General features: G+C 33.3%; 4 protein-coding genes across 5 annotated transcripts; 1 reads left to right on the top strand and 3 right to left on the bottom strand.

The window, feature by feature from the left end:
* Positions 1 to 6,031: 6,031 nt before the first annotated feature.
* LOC149398587 (uncharacterized) lies at positions 6,032 to 6,940 on the bottom strand. Its single transcript, XM_089615879.1, has one exon. The coding sequence runs from the start codon at positions 6,856 to 6,858 to the stop codon at positions 6,220 to 6,222; it is 639 nt and encodes a 212-aa protein (XP_089472005.1). The 5' UTR covers positions 6,859 to 6,940; the 3' UTR covers positions 6,032 to 6,219.
* Positions 6,941 to 8,561: 1,621 nt separating this feature from the next.
* PYRB (PYRIMIDINE B) lies at positions 8,562 to 11,366 on the bottom strand. The gene is made up of 5 exons (XM_089616128.1): positions 10,853 to 11,366; positions 10,625 to 10,764; positions 10,077 to 10,250; positions 9,480 to 9,716; positions 8,562 to 9,097 (listed from the first exon to the last, which is right to left on the bottom strand). Exons 1-5 carry the CDS (start codon positions 11,301 to 11,303, stop codon positions 8,990 to 8,992), a joined length of 1,110 nt encoding a protein of 369 aa, XP_089472254.1. The 5' UTR covers positions 11,304 to 11,366; the 3' UTR covers positions 8,562 to 8,989.
* A 923-nt stretch (positions 11,367 to 12,289) lies between these two features.
* LOC149398589 (prohibitin-1, mitochondrial-like) lies at positions 12,290 to 14,848 on the top strand. Its single transcript, XM_089615740.1, has 6 exons — positions 12,290 to 12,394; positions 12,519 to 12,703; positions 12,777 to 12,893; positions 12,983 to 13,153; positions 13,796 to 14,008; positions 14,481 to 14,848. Exons 2-6 carry the CDS (start codon positions 12,527 to 12,529, stop codon positions 14,673 to 14,675), a joined length of 873 nt encoding a protein of 290 aa, XP_089471866.1. The 5' UTR covers positions 12,290 to 12,394; positions 12,519 to 12,526; the 3' UTR covers positions 14,676 to 14,848.
* A 760-nt stretch (positions 14,849 to 15,608) lies between these two features.
* Positions 15,609 to 18,834, bottom strand: LOC149398590 (uncharacterized). 2 transcript variants are annotated; one of them, XM_089616022.1, is made up of 5 exons: positions 18,425 to 18,834; positions 17,011 to 17,175; positions 16,229 to 16,279; positions 16,004 to 16,096; positions 15,609 to 15,919 (listed from the first exon to the last, which is right to left on the bottom strand). In XM_089616022.1, exons 2-5 carry the CDS (start codon positions 17,134 to 17,136, stop codon positions 15,866 to 15,868), a joined length of 324 nt encoding a protein of 107 aa, XP_089472148.1. In that variant the 5' UTR covers positions 17,137 to 17,175; positions 18,425 to 18,834; the 3' UTR covers positions 15,609 to 15,865. The 2 variants fall into 2 exon arrangements, with proteins under 2 accessions (XP_089472148.1, XP_089472147.1); XM_089616021.1 differs by having other exon boundaries at positions 17,011 to 17,167; positions 18,425 to 18,833.
* Positions 18,835 to 19,344: the final 510 nt, after the last annotated feature.

Consider the following 19,344-nt stretch of genomic DNA (forward strand, 5'->3'; position numbering starts at 1 on the left):
ATTTTTGAGTACTCCATTGATGAAACAAAGAGAGACCGATCCCCCTAATTTGGAGCCCACCGGAGGTCGGTGTCTGCACTAAGTCTAATATTTGAATTGGTGTATTTGCGCTAATACGTTCGTTTCAATTTTCTATGCCTTATATATTTTTACTAACAATAACACGTTTATTATACAATTACATTGATAACAGAATTAAAATGTACATAAATATGTACATAAATATTTGACGATTGGGACAGCGAAAAGTCAACTAACTTTGTCGGAGGATGATATCAACTTAAAATAAATAGGAATGTTACAATTTGAATATTTAGTAATATCATCATGTTTATAAAAATATAGGCTGAGAAAAATTCTTAAATTTGGTTTACTAGCTAAAGATAATGTGTAGTTGTGGTACCTAATTTGATCTAGAGGTAAGTCCACACAACTTTCAAAGTGAAGATCATGAGATCAGTCTCCACCGATAGCAAATTTCTTTGTCAAATAGAAACAATGTGTACTCTTTCTTACTTAAAATTTTCAAATTAAACATGTATTAATTAACAAAATTATAGTAGAGAGACTTAGTCATATAATTTATTTAAACCCCCCCACGTCAAAATTTTAGACTAATTATGTAAAAATTAAGAAAATAATCCAAATTAAAGCAATATGTATGCATAGTATATATAATAGAGATATATTCATGAGTTAGAGTTATTCTTTTAATATTTGAATTATTTAACTATAATTTTTAATAGGGTCCAATGGGCTATCTGACCATATGAAATGTTAGAAGTTTCAAATAGCCAACGTTTCGTTAATTTTTGGTAAATAGCCACGTAAATCTATTTACGCTATCAAAATGATAAAAAAAAAAACGCATAATGTATTTCTAGTAAATATGTGTGCTACGTAATATTGTATGCTATTTACGAAGCATTTTGGCTATATACGAAAAATTTACAAAACGTTGGCTAAAACGCAAACGCTTATGTTTATGTGGCTTGTATCGCTAAATAATTGTTTTTAATAAGTGGTATGAAAATAAGAGTGTTGGATACGTAATTCAAAAAAATTCCGTGGATTTTTTTATAAGACCATATGAAAAATAAAAAAAATGATACATAGTATATATTTGAACTCCTCTCAAACTCTCACATAATATACGTTAAAAATCGGTGGTGGCCTGTAACGTCTTCAGAGAGATCAGCAACATCTATGAAATCATGGATTGGAAACTCGTGGGAGAATTTGATTTCTGTAAATCTTTTATAGGGTGTGAGATGAGATGGCTTGCCCGGGATTTTAATGTCACTGCTCATGGATTTTGTAAATGAGCAGTGGACAATGGTTGTTTTGGCTCCATCTATGCTCAGGATTTACCAAATGAGGTAGTTGTGAGTCATCCTGGCTATTGGAAGGAAATGAAAATTCCATTTACAATAAGCCACCTTCCATTGCTTATTGGAAATGGTATTTCCATTAGGCATTTTGGTGTCTTTCATTGCTTATTGGAAATTGAATTTTCGTTAAGGTTAATGGAAATCCATATTTCCGTTAACTTCTAATAAGGAATTAAAAAAAACAAAAAAAAAACGTAACTTTATCAACGTTACACAGTAACTCCCACTGTCTCACACATCGTCCTGGCTATTGGAAGGAAATTGAAATTCTATTTCCAATAAGCCACCTTCCATTGCTTATTGGAAATGATATTTCCATTAGGCATTTTGGTGTCTTCCATTGCTTAATGGAAATGGAATTTCCGTTAAGGTTAATGGAAATCCATATTTCCATTAACTTCCAATAAGGAATTAAAAAAAAATATAAAAAACGTAACTTTATCAACGTTACACAATAACTCCTACTCAAACTCCCACTGTCTCACACACATGCACAGCGGCCCATTATGTACAACAATAGTCAAAGCATTTATCTCTCCAACGGCACAAATAGCCTGACACGCCATCCGCTTGCCTTGTCCCGCTTCCGCCACGTGTCGGAACAAAAATTTCCGCCCCATCATCACACGGTACTCGGCACACCCGTGAGGCACACGTAGGATACGGAAGTCGTTCCTTCCGTGTGTCTTCCGACCGAGAAGCCAGCTTGAGTTGTGAGAGGTGTTTAATGAGAGTTTTCCTTGGTTTGAGAAAAAAAAAACATTAAATATAAGAATAAAAATTGTTTTTAACCATAGTTTTCGCTGCATGTTTTTTTTTAATATAATATTTGATTAATATGTATTCAATATTAGTTACAAGCTTGAAATAAATAATTTTATTTTTGAAAATATATAAACATATTTAAGAGGAGGTAAACATATTTAAAATCACCAGCGGATAAATAAGGTGGAAAAAATGTTACATATGATTCATTTGGCTCATTTGGCGTATAGTTTAGGTGACAAACCTTTTTTTATGAGGTTTTTTCTTGCGAGAGTATGAGTTTAAATTTCTACGAAATAGAAGTGAAAAAATATTTCTTATTAATCTGAATTTAAATATTTTACGTAATCAATTACACATTGTATCTGAATTTATGAATGAAAATAGTATAAAATTGGTTAAGTTCAATTGAAACATTTCACATTAATGATATTTTCTATTTGAAATTTATATTTCATTCAAATATATATTGATTAAAATAAATAGCACTTGTTCCACACAGTAACTCTTTTACCCTTCTCACATCCCATCAAGTTTTACCATTTTTCCTTCCTGACATTATTGCATGCTAAATAAATGTGCAAGTGAATAATACACCCCCAATAATTGTTCTATGAGGACAAAAATATGTTATAAAGGTCAATTCTAGATATACAGATAATAAAACTATATGATATCAACATAGCAAAATATCTACAAAAGTCATCGATTTACCAACTACTTGTATGAAAAATTAATTAAGCATGCTATGCATAGAACAATATCTTAAAAAAATCAACCATATCAACAGAGTAGCCAAATATATATGCATATACTTGGAAAAGTAAAAAAAGAGTCCCGTCAACTATTTCAAAAAAAATTCAAACGTACTTACTCATATAATTGTAGCCTTCACCATATGATTTATATGTAGAAGAAAATACGTCACGCTTATTCCATTGAATTTTGACTGAGTCATCAAACACATTTTTTTTTTATTTACTTTAACAAAGGTAGTAATTTTATATTGCTTCCACGAGACTTTCTTGCGCAGTAAAAATTTGCCCGGTAATAGTTTTCTCAACTTATTTGTGTCACGTAAAGTTCACCTTATTTATGTAAGAATGAAATATTAAAAAAAAAAATCAATCAAGTGAGTAACTAAGTCACTAAAATTTGAAGATTTGATAAATAGTTAACGTTTTATAAATTTTAAGTAAATAACGCCATTATGTTGATGTCACATTATTTGAATGTTTTTAGCATTCTATTTATACCCTTGAAATCTGATGGTTATTTACGAATATTAACAAATATGTACAACTATTAGTGTTTTTTTTTTTTGTTAATAAAATCTCTTGGCTATTTGCTTAAAATTAATATGACAATACTTGAGTTTTCATATGGCTAGATAGCCAAAGAAAAAAAAATTACATGACATACATAAGTCATGCAAAGTCTATTACTTTGTGCTGGTGAAAAACTTGTGCTATAGACATATTTATCGATCACAAATCACAATATATACGACCGCTTTTACTCGACAAATTGGGGACATAAATTTCTATCGCTTAAAATTTTTACACGAAAAAATGAATGTTTGTGCAGCAATTACTTTCATAGTGAGAACACTTTATCCATTCTCGTGTGTGTAAATATATCGAATCTTGAAATATGCTTTGGATTCCCAAAAAAAATTAATAATGATAATAAAATAGAATCGGAACACTTGTGTTCAAAAAATGGAATTTTTGGTACGGATTGGTTTGAACGGAAATTATGTTCTGGAAAATTGGACGTTGAAAACGGAAAAAAATTGTTTCCTTCCAACTCGACTGCCCGAGTTTAAGTGTGTGTTACACAATATATTACACGTAATAAGGATGTAGTCTAAAGTTTATCATGTTATTTTCGATCTTCAACTTTTATTACTACGTAGTCAATCAAGATAGGTTAAGAGTTACTATGTATATGAATTATATGTATGTGTGACGTAATTGTTGGATATTATGTAATGTATTGGTGAATACATAATGATCATAATTAGAGAAGGACAATAAAAATGGGGTTCATGAATATTCTATAATTCAAGATACAGATGATACATAGTTTGCTTCGATCACATATTACAAATCTTTTTGGTTGAGTGTACATTCATTCACATATTCAATTTTATAATTCTTTGCCTCATTGGGATTTCCTCTCTAGGCATAACTTCTCACTATATGAGATATGTGGTTAGTTATTTTGACATGGAAAAAAATATCGAATATTCTTATAAAAGGGCATGGGTGCTTTGTATCTACACATCAATATGTATGAAAGGAAAACGAAATTATGTGAAACACACTTGACTGAAAGTAAATTGTCCATTAAAAAAACCTTAACACGGATTAAGATAATTTATAAAGATTAAAAAGCTAAAAAGAAAACTTTGTTTCGGTCTTCCTACTCAGCAGGCACCATTTGCAATTGTGGTCAAAAGACACAAAAAAGAGAAAAGAAAAAAAAAGTAAAGATTAAATAATCTATAGTAAGAAAGGGAAACTTTGGAAATTTAAAGGGCGTGACATGTAATGCAAAAGAGGACATTCTTATTTAATGTTTTTATTTCCCCTCAAGAGACACAATAACTAATAACATGCCCTCTTTTTGAAGAGCCAAAAAAAATCCCGTGGCACATCATCAATCCTTACCTTTTTTTTCTTTCTTTCTATATATATATATATATATATATATATATATATATATATATATATATATATATATTTATACACATATATATATATATATAAGAAAAAGAGATAGTGAGATATATATAGTGAGAGATAGAGAGAGAGAGAGAGAATAACCACTTTTTCTACATACTCTTGCTGTATTATTCTACGTAGAGATCAATATATTCTTCAAATCAAATTATGAGTGCGAAAAAAAAAATTCCTTTTTTCATCCTCCTTTTTGTGCCCAAGAAATCGATAAGTCGATTCAAGTGACGCATTTATGAACGATCCAAAGAAGAAAAATTATTTTAAATGACCAAGAAATATTCAGTCAATATGTATCTTTCATTTTAGTATTAAAAATATGGATTTATAATTTAATTGATGATAATATATATATCAACCACAAAAATAAGGCATGGCATGCTATAGTGGGGCAATAGATTTGACGTCATTGTATTCGATTCTATCATATTATTTCTGATCAAAAGCTCTAAAATCTGCATTCTTTGGACCAAGGAACAATATATTTCTTCTCGATTTCTTGATGTCGCTCTTTTGATGCAAACAAATGTATGGACGCCATTGCGTCGCGATTACGCGAAAATTGTCGAAAAACTTGTCCATTTTGTATAGGTTCATAATAAAGCAAGGAATAATTTAACAACCTCTTCTACTTCGTTGCCTTGCCATTATGGAGCCCTATATGTCAAATTAATTTTTGAACTTTAAAATGGGATGGTTTTAAGCTAATTCCAATATTGGTATTCTTTTAATAATATATACATGCTTGAGAGACTGAAATTCAAAGTAGTATTCACTCTTTAAAATCTGATGGAATTTAGTTTTAACATAATATTTCCATATATGAGTGAAGTTTAGTTGGAATTTGGGTGATGATAATGTTTTCGCTTAAATTATACCATGATCAAATGGCTTAAATGGACATGGTTTTGTAGTTCTCATAATATGCTTAGGATCAAGAAAAAAAATATATTTAATATAATTTATGCATGCGCATATCTTTTTTTCCATGGTACTGTGGACGTGTCAAACTGCTAATTTGTATTCATATTTTGCCTTCCTAGCTAGACTAGTAGCGCCAGTACAAAACAGGAACATAACTACAAGTATTATTATTAATTTATTGATCATATCATAGAGACATATCACAGCAAAAAGTAAAGTAGCTATGAGCAATAATTAATAATCCAATGAAGGGAAATAATATATAAAAAGTTACATCTTACATATCCCTTAAAACCAATATGGTGATGATCATATATATGTTACATATAGTTCTAGTACTAGAAACATATATAATGATATATATATAAGCTAATAATAAAATAATATTTTGATGATCAAGACATATTTGTTTTAGAAGAGCCTTTGATGAATCCATGAATCCGCTTCCATGAATCTTCTCTTTGCATCTTCAACTGCTTGTAGAAGTTTCCAATAAAGCTCTCAGCTTTTGCATAAAGCTCTTGCCCACTAACCTCTTCTTCTTCTTGTTCTTCTTCATCTTCTTCATCATAGTCTTCAAAGTAATTAATGATATTACTATCATTATTGCTGATATTATTATCACCTATGAAGAAAAGGCTAGGCATTGAAGGACACTTCTTGACTTTTTCCACTTTGACACTTCCAACTATCTTTTCAGACAAACACTTCTCAACAACCCTAGCACCATGACCGGCTTTAGGGTCTTGTTCACTTCCATTAGTATCATTATGGTGTGATTGGTCAATTATTGAAGGCTTTTGAGGGACAAAAGAAGGAGGGTTTTTCTTGTCATTGGTGTCTAAAGAAGAAGAAGAGGAAGGGTTGGAAAAGGATGAGAGAAGACCGGCTTCGGCGCCGAGGGCAATGATGAGAAGATTGGTGACGAAGTAGATGTAAGTTGGCCTTTGAGACGAGGACAATAGAGGTGCTATTATGAGAAGAATTGTTAGGAGTGAGAGCATTAGGACTTGTGATTTCTTCAAGTTGTTCATTGTTAGTGTGTGTAAGGTAATAATGATATGGGAAACCTTTTGAAGAGTGGGAAGAAAGAAGAAGAAGAAGTTGAAGAATGAAGTGAGTGCAAGAAGTAGGGTCTTGTGGTTTTATTTATAGGTAGGAGAGAGAGAGAGAGAGAGAGAGAGAGAGAGAGAGAGAGAGAGAGAGAGATTATGCAACTTGGAATTACTTGTCGCTTAGTGTGATAAGGTATAATATATGACTTCTGCATGAAAGTGTTGCATCTCTCAATAAGAGTGTAATTGCTGAAAAACAAAGTGTAGTATAAACCAAATGTTTTTTTTTCCTTTTTTTTTTTCTATCGTCTAAATTGTGTCTTTTGTTATTTCAGCAATTATTCATGGTGACCTACAATAGGTATCCGCATTTAAAAGAAATATACTTGGCCTTCACAACGTTATGAGTAATTAGATGCTCTAATATATATATATATATATATATATATATATATATATATATATATTAGAGGGAGTAGGGACAAGTCCAACGTCCAAAAGCGAAAGAGACTCGAATTTAGTTGGAAAAAGCATGATAAAGTCGGTGAAATACTTTCGTCCCTAATTCTTTTGATATCATATATAACCTTGTTATTTTTATTCTACTATTACCATTATCGTGATCATGAAAAAAAATTGAAGTAAGTTAGTGAAAATCATTTTTTGTCTAAATTTCAATAATTAAAAGAAGATCTTAATCACTCGTTATAACTTCATTGTAATTAAATTATTTGTAATATAATATAGTGAATAAAATGAGGGTGTTTTGCGGTTAAGAAATATTTTCTTTTGGCGACCCAATATGTAATACAACATAGAAATAAATATATATATATATATATATAAAAAAAAAAAAATCAAAAGTTTATGACCTTTTTGAGATATATCCACCGAAAACAAAGTATTAGTATTGAGAATCTTTTATAAAACAATCCACTTGCCCTAAGTGCTAGGGTGGTCCCCTCTTTGTCTATCCACTTAAAGGCCCACTAGGCTTATATATATATTGGGCTTCTTAACCCACCACACACATAAGCCCAAAATATCTAAAGCCCCAATCTGCTTATACTATTATTTATTTTATTTATTTAACATTTGGGGTAACCTTTGAGAGAATGAATTGTTCTCAAACTCAAAAGGGCTAATGAGAACAGTATACAAAGTGTCACATTAGTGACAATAGTTGGTGTAAACATATTGTCCTTGTTTATGTAACCCAAACAACCATTTTCCATTCATGATCTTTTTCAGAACTTTTTTTTTTCTTCCTATTTCTTGGATTTTTCCTTTTTAAATAAAGTGCATTAGATAACGAAACATTCACATGCCTCTACTTTTTTATCCTTGTCCAAAGCTGAGTTTATCCACAATTTGACAAAAGCGTGTTCACCTTTATCTATCGAGTTAGAAAGAATATCACATAAGATATTCTAAATGGTACTCTTACATATATTATGACGACTAAAAAGATAAATTACATTGTGTAGAGCGTAGACAAACAAACTTTGGGACCCACAGATAGTCATGTGATTAAGACACACGTAAGTATAACCAATTATTTCCCTTGGTGCCCAAAACCATATATTTAGTATCATTGTCTACTTTTGATTTGTCTTTGGATAATGTAAAGCCAAATTGCACCGTTGGAAAAGAGGGATGAATTTTCACACACGTACATTGAATTCCTAAATTCAAATATTTTGATCACATCAAAACATAAATATTCTCTCATCTTAAAATAGAAATATCCTCAAATTGTAGAAAATATAATTAGAAATTCATCTTCATGGATTAGTAAGCGCCAAATCAGCATTTCATACTCTTTTATCTGATGAACTTTACAAGATAATGTAGTGATGATAGTCTTTTCTAAATCATTTTTGTTTCCCCGTTCGAACCGGTACTACATCATGAACAGAAGAATCATTGAAGCTATTTCAAAATTTTCATATCATCACTTCACTTTTGTTTAAAAATATAGAAGAGATTAAATATGTTGGTGACGAAATCAACTATTGAGATTTTTTCTTCTTTGACCAAAAATCAGTTCATATGGCAGCGCCATTTAAAATTAAATATAATGAAAAACAATTACCAAAAAAAAAAAAACCTACCACCCAATAAGCAAGAGCTTGAGAAGAGCCATTCTTATGTAAAGTCCGTTCTTCGCTTGTCTAAAATATGCGGCTCTCGGGTCGCTATCAACGTCCACGGTGATCTGTAATAAATAATTAGGAAAATTTAAACAGGCAAGCACTTGAGGCGTGTGACATTTTGATTTAATGAAATTTAGATGGTAAACAACTTGAAACATATGTACAGATTTAAATCGCATGTTTATCATACTTAAAGTATAATTGAAACAAACTCTGACTCTAAACATCCAAAATATGATTTATATTTCATTTAATGATCTGGGTTATATTATATATTTCAATTATTTTATTTTATTTAATTTCCAAATAGCTCAAGTTTATGGATATGTTGCAAGTTCGTAAGGCGATACATTTCAGTGAATATAAATACGACAATGACTAAAATCCTCTTTTCCTCGTGCAATAAAAAATAAATAAACCTCTTTTCCTCTATTTTCTTTTTACCTCGTCGAGCCTCGGAAGAGGGTGCATAACCACGGCATGCTTTGGCATAACGTTTAACACACGAGTGTCCACAATGTACTTTCCCCGAGCCTCTTCGTAGAGATCGGTTCTCTCTCCGAACCGTTCGCGTTGGATTCGGGTTTGGTACACAACGTCGCACTTTCTAGCCACTTCCATCAAATCCGCGCTCTCTTCCCACTCGATCCCCATAGATGTCAAATACTCTTTGATATCGTCCTGTTAATGAATATTAAAAAAATATATATAAAAAGGACAAGCCTTTATGAGAAACTGATACCAAGTGTTGAGAAATCCCCTAAACTTTAATTATTTTTTGTTTCATTGAGAAAACTCGTCGATGTTCTGGTGATTGTTTTTTTTTTCTTAACATATATAGAATCTCAGTCGAGTTTCCATTGAAAACACAACGTGTGATGGAAAACCAACAAAAATAAATTCCGACCACAAACGAAAATCGGCATTTTAAAATTTCTGTCAGCCACCGACATTTTCGTGAAACGAAACAATCTACCAATTTTCATAAACCGACATTTCAATCCTTGGTATTGGCAGGTATTTTCGATCAATTTTTGTTACCTTCATCTTGACCACGTTGGGAGAGACAAAGTAGATTTTAACGTCTTTGTATTTGGCGAGTAAGTACGCGAGCGAACGGACTGTCCTTCCATTGGCAAGATCGCCGACAAGAGCGACCTTGATACCGTCCAACTTTCCTATCTCTCTTTCGATGGTATACACATCTAAAAGTGCCTGAAAAACGCAAAAAGATAGTACCAATCTATATCAGCTTGATAACCGAGCCAGCAAAGTGTTTCCTTTCCTAATATCCTAATAGTTTTTGTTATGTTCTAATTTCTAACCCAAAAAAAAAAAAAAAAGAAGAAGCCAATGTAAAGATGATCTTAGGCTAATATTGCCCCAGAAGTAACTAGATGATATGAAATAATTTTCAGATATGGTCATTTTAGAGTCATCATGCTGTATTGATAATAGAGCCTGAGAAATGCTTCTATTTTCTCTAAGCCAAAACAATACAAGAAGCCAATCAAGATTTAGTCTTTAAAGCTACTAAGATATGAAACAATCTTCATAGTTTTGAAAATGCATATGATAAACACATAGACCTGGGTGGGATGTTGTCCCGGACCATCGCCGGCGTTGATGATCGGAATATTCGCCGCCGCCGCGGCTCTTTTGGCAGCGCCGCTCTCGAAGTGACGCATTACGATTATATCAGAATATCCCTCCACCGTTCTAATAGAATCTGAAAATCAAATTTCTTTAATAAAACCCTAACCCTAAATCACAGTACATCGAAACGAAAAAATAAAATAAGTGATTGATTGATTAACCTTCGAGCGTTTCGCCTTTGGCGGCGGAGGAAAACTCCCGGGCGTTCTCGGTGGTCAGAACTTCGCCGCCGAGCCTTTTCATGGCGGACTCGAACGAGAGCCTGGTTCTCGTCGAAGGCTCGTAGAAGAGAGTCGCCATTAGATATCCTTTGAGGATTTGGCCACCGGACGAGCTCTTCTCGATCTTCTCCATGTCTCGCGCGACCTTGAATATGGCGCCGAGAATTTCCCGGTCGAATTGCTGAGATTCGATCACGTCGTCGAGCTGGAACTTGTTTCCGGCGGCGAAGAGAAGAGGAGGGTGGTTTTCGATCTTCAGCGACGCTGAGCAAGGTGAGAGTTTGAGGCTAGGGTTTACTCTGGTGAGCGAGAAGTTCTTGGACCATGGCTTCGATTCTCTGAAGCTGATTCCCTTCTGGAAAGAGCACGTGAACAGAGACGAAGCTGCCATTGACGAGCTTGAATCGAGCGAGAGCTTGAAATGGATGAACGAAGATTCTCTTACAAGGGTTTATGATTCGGTAAGAGAAGGGTTTTTGGGGGTTTTAAAAATAATAGGGTTATTTGCACTGGTACCCCTGAACTATTCCGTATCTCGTGGTTTAGCCCCTATAACCTTTAGTAAATGCCATTTTTCTCGTTCTTAAAGATAAACGACAACAAAAGGCTCTTCACAAAATACAAAAAAATAAATTAGTGGCTCATCACATGCTACACCTTATAGTCTTGAAACAAAGTACCAATTATCTAAATAATCTTGCTCATACCACTTAAAAAGTCTAAATTACCTTGAATGAATAAAAATCGCCCATAAACATTTCGACCAAAATCAAAATATTTCATCGTCTCTCTCTTCCTTCCTTTTTTTCTTTTCTGTCTTTCTGAAGATCTACCGAGTACTAGAGTTTGAAGAACTGCCGTTCTTTTTAGTGTCATCGACCGCCACTTTCATTGTTAATCGTCGAGTACACCCACAAAAAATCGTCCATATGCGACTTTGTCCTAGTACGCCCACAGCTTCCATCGTTGACTCCTACCTCCATTGCCATGGACTAATTGTTTTTAGTTTTCGACCAATTGAAATTTATTTTTGTCCAATTCCTATTATTTTTCCCAATTTTTTGTCCAATTGAAGTTAATTGTTGATATTTTCCCTATTTTTATGACCAAAACCATGTAATGAAGAGAATTATTTTGATTAAAAAAAAAATCGGATATAAATTCAATGCAATAGTACTTGATATAAGTTAATCAGATAATTCCACATCACAAGTCGCTGAAGGTGGGTTCAGTGATACTTAAGCTACACTTAAAAAAAACCTAATTGTTTATTAAAGTTAATAATCAGAACTTTTACTAATTAAATAAATAAAAACTAGGACTAAAATATAAACTAGGACTAAAATAAAAACTACAAAATAAATTTTTGACCTTTAATTTCTCTCTCTCTCATACCCACACACAAAGGACACATAAAACCTCATAAACCCTAAAACCCCCGCTTTTCATTTCTCGGAGCTCTCACGGTTTTCGCTTTCAGAGGTACCTAATCCATTCATTTCTCCAATTTCTCTTCTTCTCCTTTGTTTTTCCCCGATCGAATTCCTGTTTACTTTGATTTATCATCGAACGATTCTCTCAGTCACATCTCTGATTTCATTCCCAGAGAAGAACATGGATTTCGGCAACTTCAAAGTCCCGAAAGGACCCACCGGCGGCGCAGCCTCGGCGCTGATCAAGCTCGGAGTCATCGGCGCGATCGGAGTCTATGGAGCTGCGAACAGTCTCTACAATGTCGAAGGAGGTCACAGAGCGATCGTCTTCAATCGCGTTCTCGGTGTCAAAGAAAAGGTATGTCTCGAAAGAACACATTTTCAGACCTAGGGTTTCGGATCTAACCTCTTTTTTTTCTTTAAATCTCTAGGTATATCCCGAAGGAACGCATTTCATGATTCCGTGGTTTGAGAGACCAGTGATCTACGACGTTCGTGCACGACCTCACCTAATCGAGAGCACTTCTGGGAGTCGTGATCTTCAAATGGTGTGTGAAGCTTTGAAATATTCGTAATCTCGAAATTGGGAATTTGGAAATTATTAAATTTGAGGGTTTTTTTTTTATGTTTGCTGCAGGTGAAAATAGGGCTTCGAGTTCTGACCCGTCCGATTCCGGACCAGTTGCCGAGTATCTACAGGACTCTCGGAGAGAACTACAACGAGAGGGTTTTGCCTTCGATTATTCATGAGACTTTGAAATCTGTGGTTGCTCAGTACAATGCCAGTCAGCTTATTACCCAGAGAGAGGTATAAATTAAAATCTTTGTAAATAGTTATATGCTCTTATAAGAATTTAGAATCATAGTGTTTGATAAATGTTATTTTAAGTGAGAATGTTATGCTCTTTTCTTGTTGGCGGATTTTCATTTCTCATGCTGCATTAATTTTTAAGGATTTTTGTTTTCCAACTATGCTTTTCTAGATCATAGATAGGTTTTTTTTAAATGGTAAAGGTTTCACATGTACTAATTGGTTTTACGATTCTGTATGCAATATTAGATGATTGTTTTATTTTCATGGTATTTTGGCTGATTTATGACCCAGTGAGTGATGGAATGTTATTGCTGCGTTCTTTTCTTTTTGACGGAAATTTCTTTTTTGCCTCGAAACCAATCGAAAAATATTTTCTTACTATTATTCTGTAGATCCTAGATATGTATCTTAAGATGGATAGGTTTCACATTGATAATATGTTAGAAATGCTTTTTTTTAAGTTTCATGGTTTTGGGAGAATTTATGACCTATCAAGTGAAAGAATGTTATCGATGCGTTCTTTCCTCGATCCCATATTTTCCACGATGCTTTTGTATATCATAGATATGTCTTTTAATAGATAAAGGTTTCACGTTGCAGTAACTGACTTTGCAATTCTTTTATGCAATGCTGTAGAGTGTGAGTAGGGAAATTCTGAAGATATTGACTGAGAGAGCTGCAAATTTCAACATCGCTCTCGACGATGTTTCAATTACTACCCTCACGTTCGGGAGGGAATTTACAAGTGCGATCGAGGCCAAACAAGTGGCTGCACAGGAAGCTGAGAGAGCTAAGTTCGTTGTGGAAAAGGCCGAGCAAGACAAGAAAAGTGCTATTATCAGGGCTGAGGTTAGTCGAAGAAAGACCTTGGTTTTTTAATTAGCCCAAATAGTCCCTGGGTTATTCTGGTCCTTGAAACATATATGCCAAAATGAATTACTTGTAAATTATATTAAAGATATGAACTAAAAATGTTGTATCCCCATAAACACTAACAAAACTTTAACAATTATGAAGTAAAATTTTAAAATTATCAACAAGTAATTTAATTTACATATTTTAAGTTGATGATTATGTGTTGTATTTCAGAAGAAGAGAAGTCACTATTTATTTTTTTTATGAAAATGATTAACGTGTTACAAAATCAATAAAAGATGACTTCTTTGCTAAAAAAAACTAGATTTTGGACCAAAAGAACTCCCGACATATGAAGATCATGCGCTAAAAAGCGTTCTATTTGAAATGGGCTTGCAGTAATATGATCCTTTCGATTTATATCTTCCTTCTTTTTTTTTTTTTTGTATGTGTATGTGAATTTCAGGGAGAGGCTACAAGTGCTCAGCTGATTGGGCAAGCCATCGCCAACAATCCGGCGTTCATCACTTTGAGGAAGATCGAAGCTGCGAGGGAAATCGCTCACACCATTTCCAACTCTGCCAATAAGGCTTACTTGAACTCTGAAGATCTCTTGCTCAACCTTCAGGAGATGAACTTGGATCCCACTGGCAAAAGATAGGCTTCGCGGTCTTTTTGTTTTCATTTACGCCCTTTTATTTGAAGCAAAAGCGGTTGATAAACCCCCGGTACTGATAATTCAAGAGTTCTTTTGCTCGGAAAGTACTGTCGAATACTCATAAAGTCTCGCTTTTTAAACAGAAATTACTTTGGTGCTTACAGATTCATTAATTAGTCGAATAATTTTTGCGGGGGTTGGATTCAAGCATGGTTTTTGTCCATTCGTACTTTATTTCTGTTTTCTCAGCTTCATTGTTTTTACAGAATTGATTTTTGGCACGATTAACGACTCAAAACGATCCACTCACGTGTTGACATGTGGCAGTTCGTTGCCACGTGTCAACACGTGAGTGGATCGTTTTGAGTCGTTAATCGTGCCGAATAGCTTTACTCTTGTTTTTATGATTCTTAACCCTGGTTTGATTTGTTGCATTGTTATATAATAAAAAATGTTAATACTTGATTTTAAATTAGTGATCTACATAAACGTGATTTACTAGATGTCATTGTTTTGTAATTAAAGATGAAACTAATTGCTAATTTAGATCACATACAGTATCTTCTTATGAAAGCAAAATAATTGCGAAAACTTTATCAATTAGTTTTAGTAAAATATTTTTTTTCATTTGTTTATTACTTTACTTAGTTACTTATTAACACGATTTATTCTGTACCTTCGTTCCTCATCCAGTGTTATCAGACTTGCAAAGAATAACTGATCACGATTTAAGACACAAGCCAAACAATTAGTTTGTAATGAACTGATTTTAGTACACATGGATTCGTAGCGAACACAACTGAATAATTGTTGACCTATTGACCAAAACTTTTTTTTTTTTAATTTATATTACTTTCAGTAAATTTTAACCAAATAAAGAAATATAAAAATCCAAACGCAACTCTTGGATACTGAACACAAAGCTACGAATACAGGTAAAAAACAACACAAAAAATGATCATAAAAACCCAATGCAGAAACCAATTATTTACACACTAACCCAACCCACTGCGTTTAAGCCATTTAAATTTACACCTTTTTCCGGTGTTGATCGAAACAAAATCTCTCTTTTAACTCCCAACTTTTATACAGATTCTTAATTATATCTATGAAAAAAAAAAAATGTCCCCACTAAATAGGTTTTAAGGTCAAGAATATGCATTGATTATGCAATCCATCCCTTTTTTTTTCCGTCAACTCCTCATGAGGAACGCTACTACACACCCCAAAACAGCACCCGCGGCGACCTGAAAAAAACCCATATCATTATTCACAGACCAGTCAAATAAATAGATAAATAAAATGCAAAGCTTTTTATCCCCTCTCTGAACCTGCAATGGAGTGTGACCAAGCGAATCTCGGAGAGGTCTAACGTTGGAGACGGGATGCTCTGGAGGTAGCTCACACACTATCTGATTCAATAACTTCAATAACAAAAAATAAAAATGTTAATCATCAACAACATTTGAACTAAAGGAAAACCAGAAGCACTAAGAAACCGAAAAAGAAGAAAAAGGCGAGAGAAATCTATATTAATAAATAAATAAATAACTCACTTCAGCTTGACGACCAGCGTGGAGTCTAACACCGGTGGCGTCGTACATCACCTACACACAAAGAAATCAAAAGAAATATATTGATGCGAGTTAATGAACAATTGTAATAAATTTTGTTTATGGATTTTTTTTTCTTGTTGAACATGGTGTAATCTGGCTCCATTTGGATTCGACTCAGGCGCCATAAATCTTTGACTAGGCCTTTTACAAAATACACGGGAAACATAACAAAATAAATTGATGAGCGACCCAAGGACTAAAATGCCGGTTGAGCTAATAATAGCTTACAGTTCAATTTTACCAAAATACCGAGGAAATATTTAGAGAAATATAAATTGTTGACGTTTCAAGTATAATTTCATTAAATTCTATTAATAAAAGTCTCCGGAATTACAGTGTGTTTGCATTAAAGGTGGTATTCTCCCACCGACAAACGAACTTACAGAGGCATATAGGAAAAAATCGGCTCGCACTTAAAACCCTAAAACAACCCGACAAAGATTGTATCAGCCCGTCAGGGTAATATAGTATCAGAAATTCATAGTTAAAGCAATAACTTAGTATAGATAAGAGAACATTAAAGGAGAAAGTCTGGCAAATTTTTAGAAAACAAACCTCTCAAAAGCATGTTATATCTTGTATTTTCTATTTCCCAGGAACAAAGTATCCGAGTTTTTATTAGATTATTATCGTTTCTTTCTTATATAAAATAAAAGGGGCACACAATAAATCAACAATTTGGAGAGGAAGAATGAAGGCTAATTTAGTAAGTTGTAACTTACAACACAAGCTAAAACGACAGCGATGGCAAAGGCGGCCCCGCCGGTCCCGTGTTGGAATCCAATGGCGACTGCGAGTGCCGTCACAGTCGAAGAATGCGATGATGGCATTCCGCCCGATCCAAGCATTCTTCTCGAGTCCCATCTCTTTTCTTTATACCTGCAATTCTACAACATAACCTATTCAAGCCAAGACCCAAATCTCAATAAGTGTCTTATTTATTCATTCGTTTTCTCGCAATTCCCAATCTTTATAGGGTGTGTTTTGAACCTTCAAAATAGGAGGGGAACGAGAATGAAATCCTTCCAATTTTCCTTGCATTGTTTGAGTTGAGGAAAAATTTGGTGGAAATAAAATATGAGGGGAACGAGAATAAGTGTCTTTTATTCATTCATTCGTTTTCTCGCGATTACCAATCTTTATAGGGTGTGTTTTGGACCTGAAATCCTTCCAATTTTCCTTGCGTTGTTTGAATTGAGGAAATTTTTTGTGGAAATAATATATGATAAAAATATGTAAAATTAAATCAATCGAAGTTTCTACATGTGGGGCTCACGTTTGTGTGTCTTTTCATACTGTCCCCTTCTTTTTCCCTCATATTTTCAATGACTTCTAAACATAATATAGAATTATGATTTTTCCTTGTATTTTCACTTTCCTTTGCATTTTCTGGGTTTTAAACGGAGCCTTATTTAAAATTTGAAAAAATGCAAGGGGGTAAATGAAAATATCTAGCATTCTTCTTGTCTCGGTGGGAAAAGATTGCAGAAATCGAATACATAGCTAATGTGTAAATTTCATTTTCCTGTCTTTGTGCAGAAAATTAAAGTACAACAATCCAATAAATTCACACATCTATATAGATAGAGTTTCACTTTTCCTTTCTCTTTGTTTTACTTTAGATTGTTCCTTCAAAGCTTTCTCCACAACTCCAAACAATATTAGGATAACAAATACTAAAAAACGTAATTCTTTTCCTCTTTAACATTTTCTCACTATTGTCATGTTCATGTATCTAGTACAAATTCTGAAATTCAAACAGAGCCTAAAGCAGCCCAATATCACAAAACTTATAACACACATATTCCTAAGCACAAGATATCAGATTATATGTTTCTTAATCATGCAATAAAATCATCCAAAATTTACTTTAAACATGAGATGTCTTGGTTAGAAGCTACACAGTGTCACCATTACATCCATTCAAAACCTAATTATTAATTCAAATTTAGCTTATCAAATTCAATGTTTGGTATCAACACTGGTAATCCAAAGTGAAAGATTTTTTTTTCTTTGCACATGAAACCCTAATTACAGCTTCGAACCTGTGAGAATCGAATCGAAATTCATCGAAATGTACACAAAGATCAAATTACTCTCAGAGCGAATCGAAACCCTAGAAATTCATGCGCTTACCAGGTGGTGAAGAGCTTGAGAAACTGGGCGAGTGCAAAAGCGAGGAAGGCTGAGAGGAGTGGGAGATTGGAGGGGATCACGGACGGCTCGGATGACCCCGATCCGAAGCGTGACGTGGCATCTGATGTCGTCATCACTTCCACCATTAGAGACCTTGCTTGAACTTCGATCGAGCGAGCGAGCTTGGAATACAGTGTTTTACTTTTTTTTTTTTTTTTTTTTTTTGGTTCAGTGAGATATAAGTTATATTCTTTGGGTTTTAGTTTCTCTCCCATCAATTTTTTTATTGGTCGCAATTCATGGGGTTTTATTGGCTGTTGGTGATTAAGTTGTCAACCACGTTTCGTATCCATTTTATTTATTTGATTATTATATTTTTTAATATTATATAAATGTGCTATAATTTATTTTTAGTAAAGATAACACCTTACTTTGATAATCATGTGTATATATAATAATAATAATAATAATAATAATAATATATACTAGAAAATTTAAAGCACGTGTAGTTTGCTTTATCATTAACTTTTATATAAATTATGGAAAGTGTATTAAAAACAGTAATTTGTGTTATGAGATATTTGTACATAATAATTTACTGAAAATGTATCTTTATATTCTAAATCAAATATGATTAGTTAATTAAATATTGAAAAATTACATGGATTAGTCAACTTTGAAATTGCAAATTAGCCAACATTTCATTTTTTTTTTTTTAAATGGTTGTATGAATGACGTGGCAAATTGAAACAAATTTTAATTTCCAAAAATGCCCTTTAGGAAGAAGCGTTATTTGACTAATTCATTATTATTTATTATTAGATTCCTTTTACTTATTTGTAGCAATTTCCTTAGTTTTTACTCTCTCTCTCTCTCTCTCTCTCTCTCTCTCTTTCTCTCTCTCTCTCTCTCTCTTCTTT

The sequence above is a fragment of the Urtica dioica genome, chromosome 5, assembly GCF_054948205.1.
Source record: "Urtica dioica subsp. dioica isolate 48M chromosome 5, U.dioica_male_clone48M_v1_H2, whole genome shotgun sequence".
NCBI classification, from domain to species: domain Eukaryota; kingdom Viridiplantae; phylum Streptophyta; class Magnoliopsida; order Rosales; family Urticaceae; genus Urtica; species Urtica dioica.

Coding starts and splice junctions, on each gene's coding strand:
- LOC149398587 (XM_089615879.1), bottom strand. CDS start 6,858: ATGAACAACTTGAAGAAATCACAAGTCCTAATGCTCTCACTCCTAACA.
- PYRB (XM_089616128.1), bottom strand. CDS start 11,303: ATGGCAGCTTCGTCTCTGTTCACGTGCTCTTTCCAGAAGGGAATCAGC. Junction 10,765..10,852: donor CAAAGGCGAAACGCTCGAAG/GTTAATCAATCA, acceptor TTTGATTTTCAG/ATTCTATTAGAACGGTGGAG. Junction 9,717..10,076: donor CCAACGTGGTCAAGATGAAG/GTAACAAAAATT, acceptor ATTCATTAACAG/GACGATATCAAAGAGTATTT.
- LOC149398589 (XM_089615740.1), top strand. CDS start 12,527: ATGGATTTCGGCAACTTCAAAGTCCCGAAAGGACCCACCGGCGGCGCA. Junction 12,894..12,982: donor GGAGTCGTGATCTTCAAATG/GTGTGTGAAGCT, acceptor TGTTTGCTGCAG/GTGAAAATAGGGCTTCGAGT. Junction 14,009..14,480: donor GTGCTATTATCAGGGCTGAG/GTTAGTCGAAGA, acceptor TGTGAATTTCAG/GGAGAGGCTACAAGTGCTCA.
- LOC149398590 (XM_089616021.1), bottom strand. CDS start 18,699: ATGGGAGAGAAACTAAAACCCAAAGAATATAACTTATATCTCACTGAA. Junction 16,280..17,010: donor CTGTCGTTTTAGCTTGTGTT/GTAAGTTACAAC, acceptor CTTTGTGTGTAG/GTGATGTACGACGCCACCGG. Junction 15,920..16,003: donor TTGGTCACACTCCATTGCAG/GTTCAGAGAGGG, acceptor GGTTTTTTTCAG/GTCGCCGCGGGTGCTGTTTT.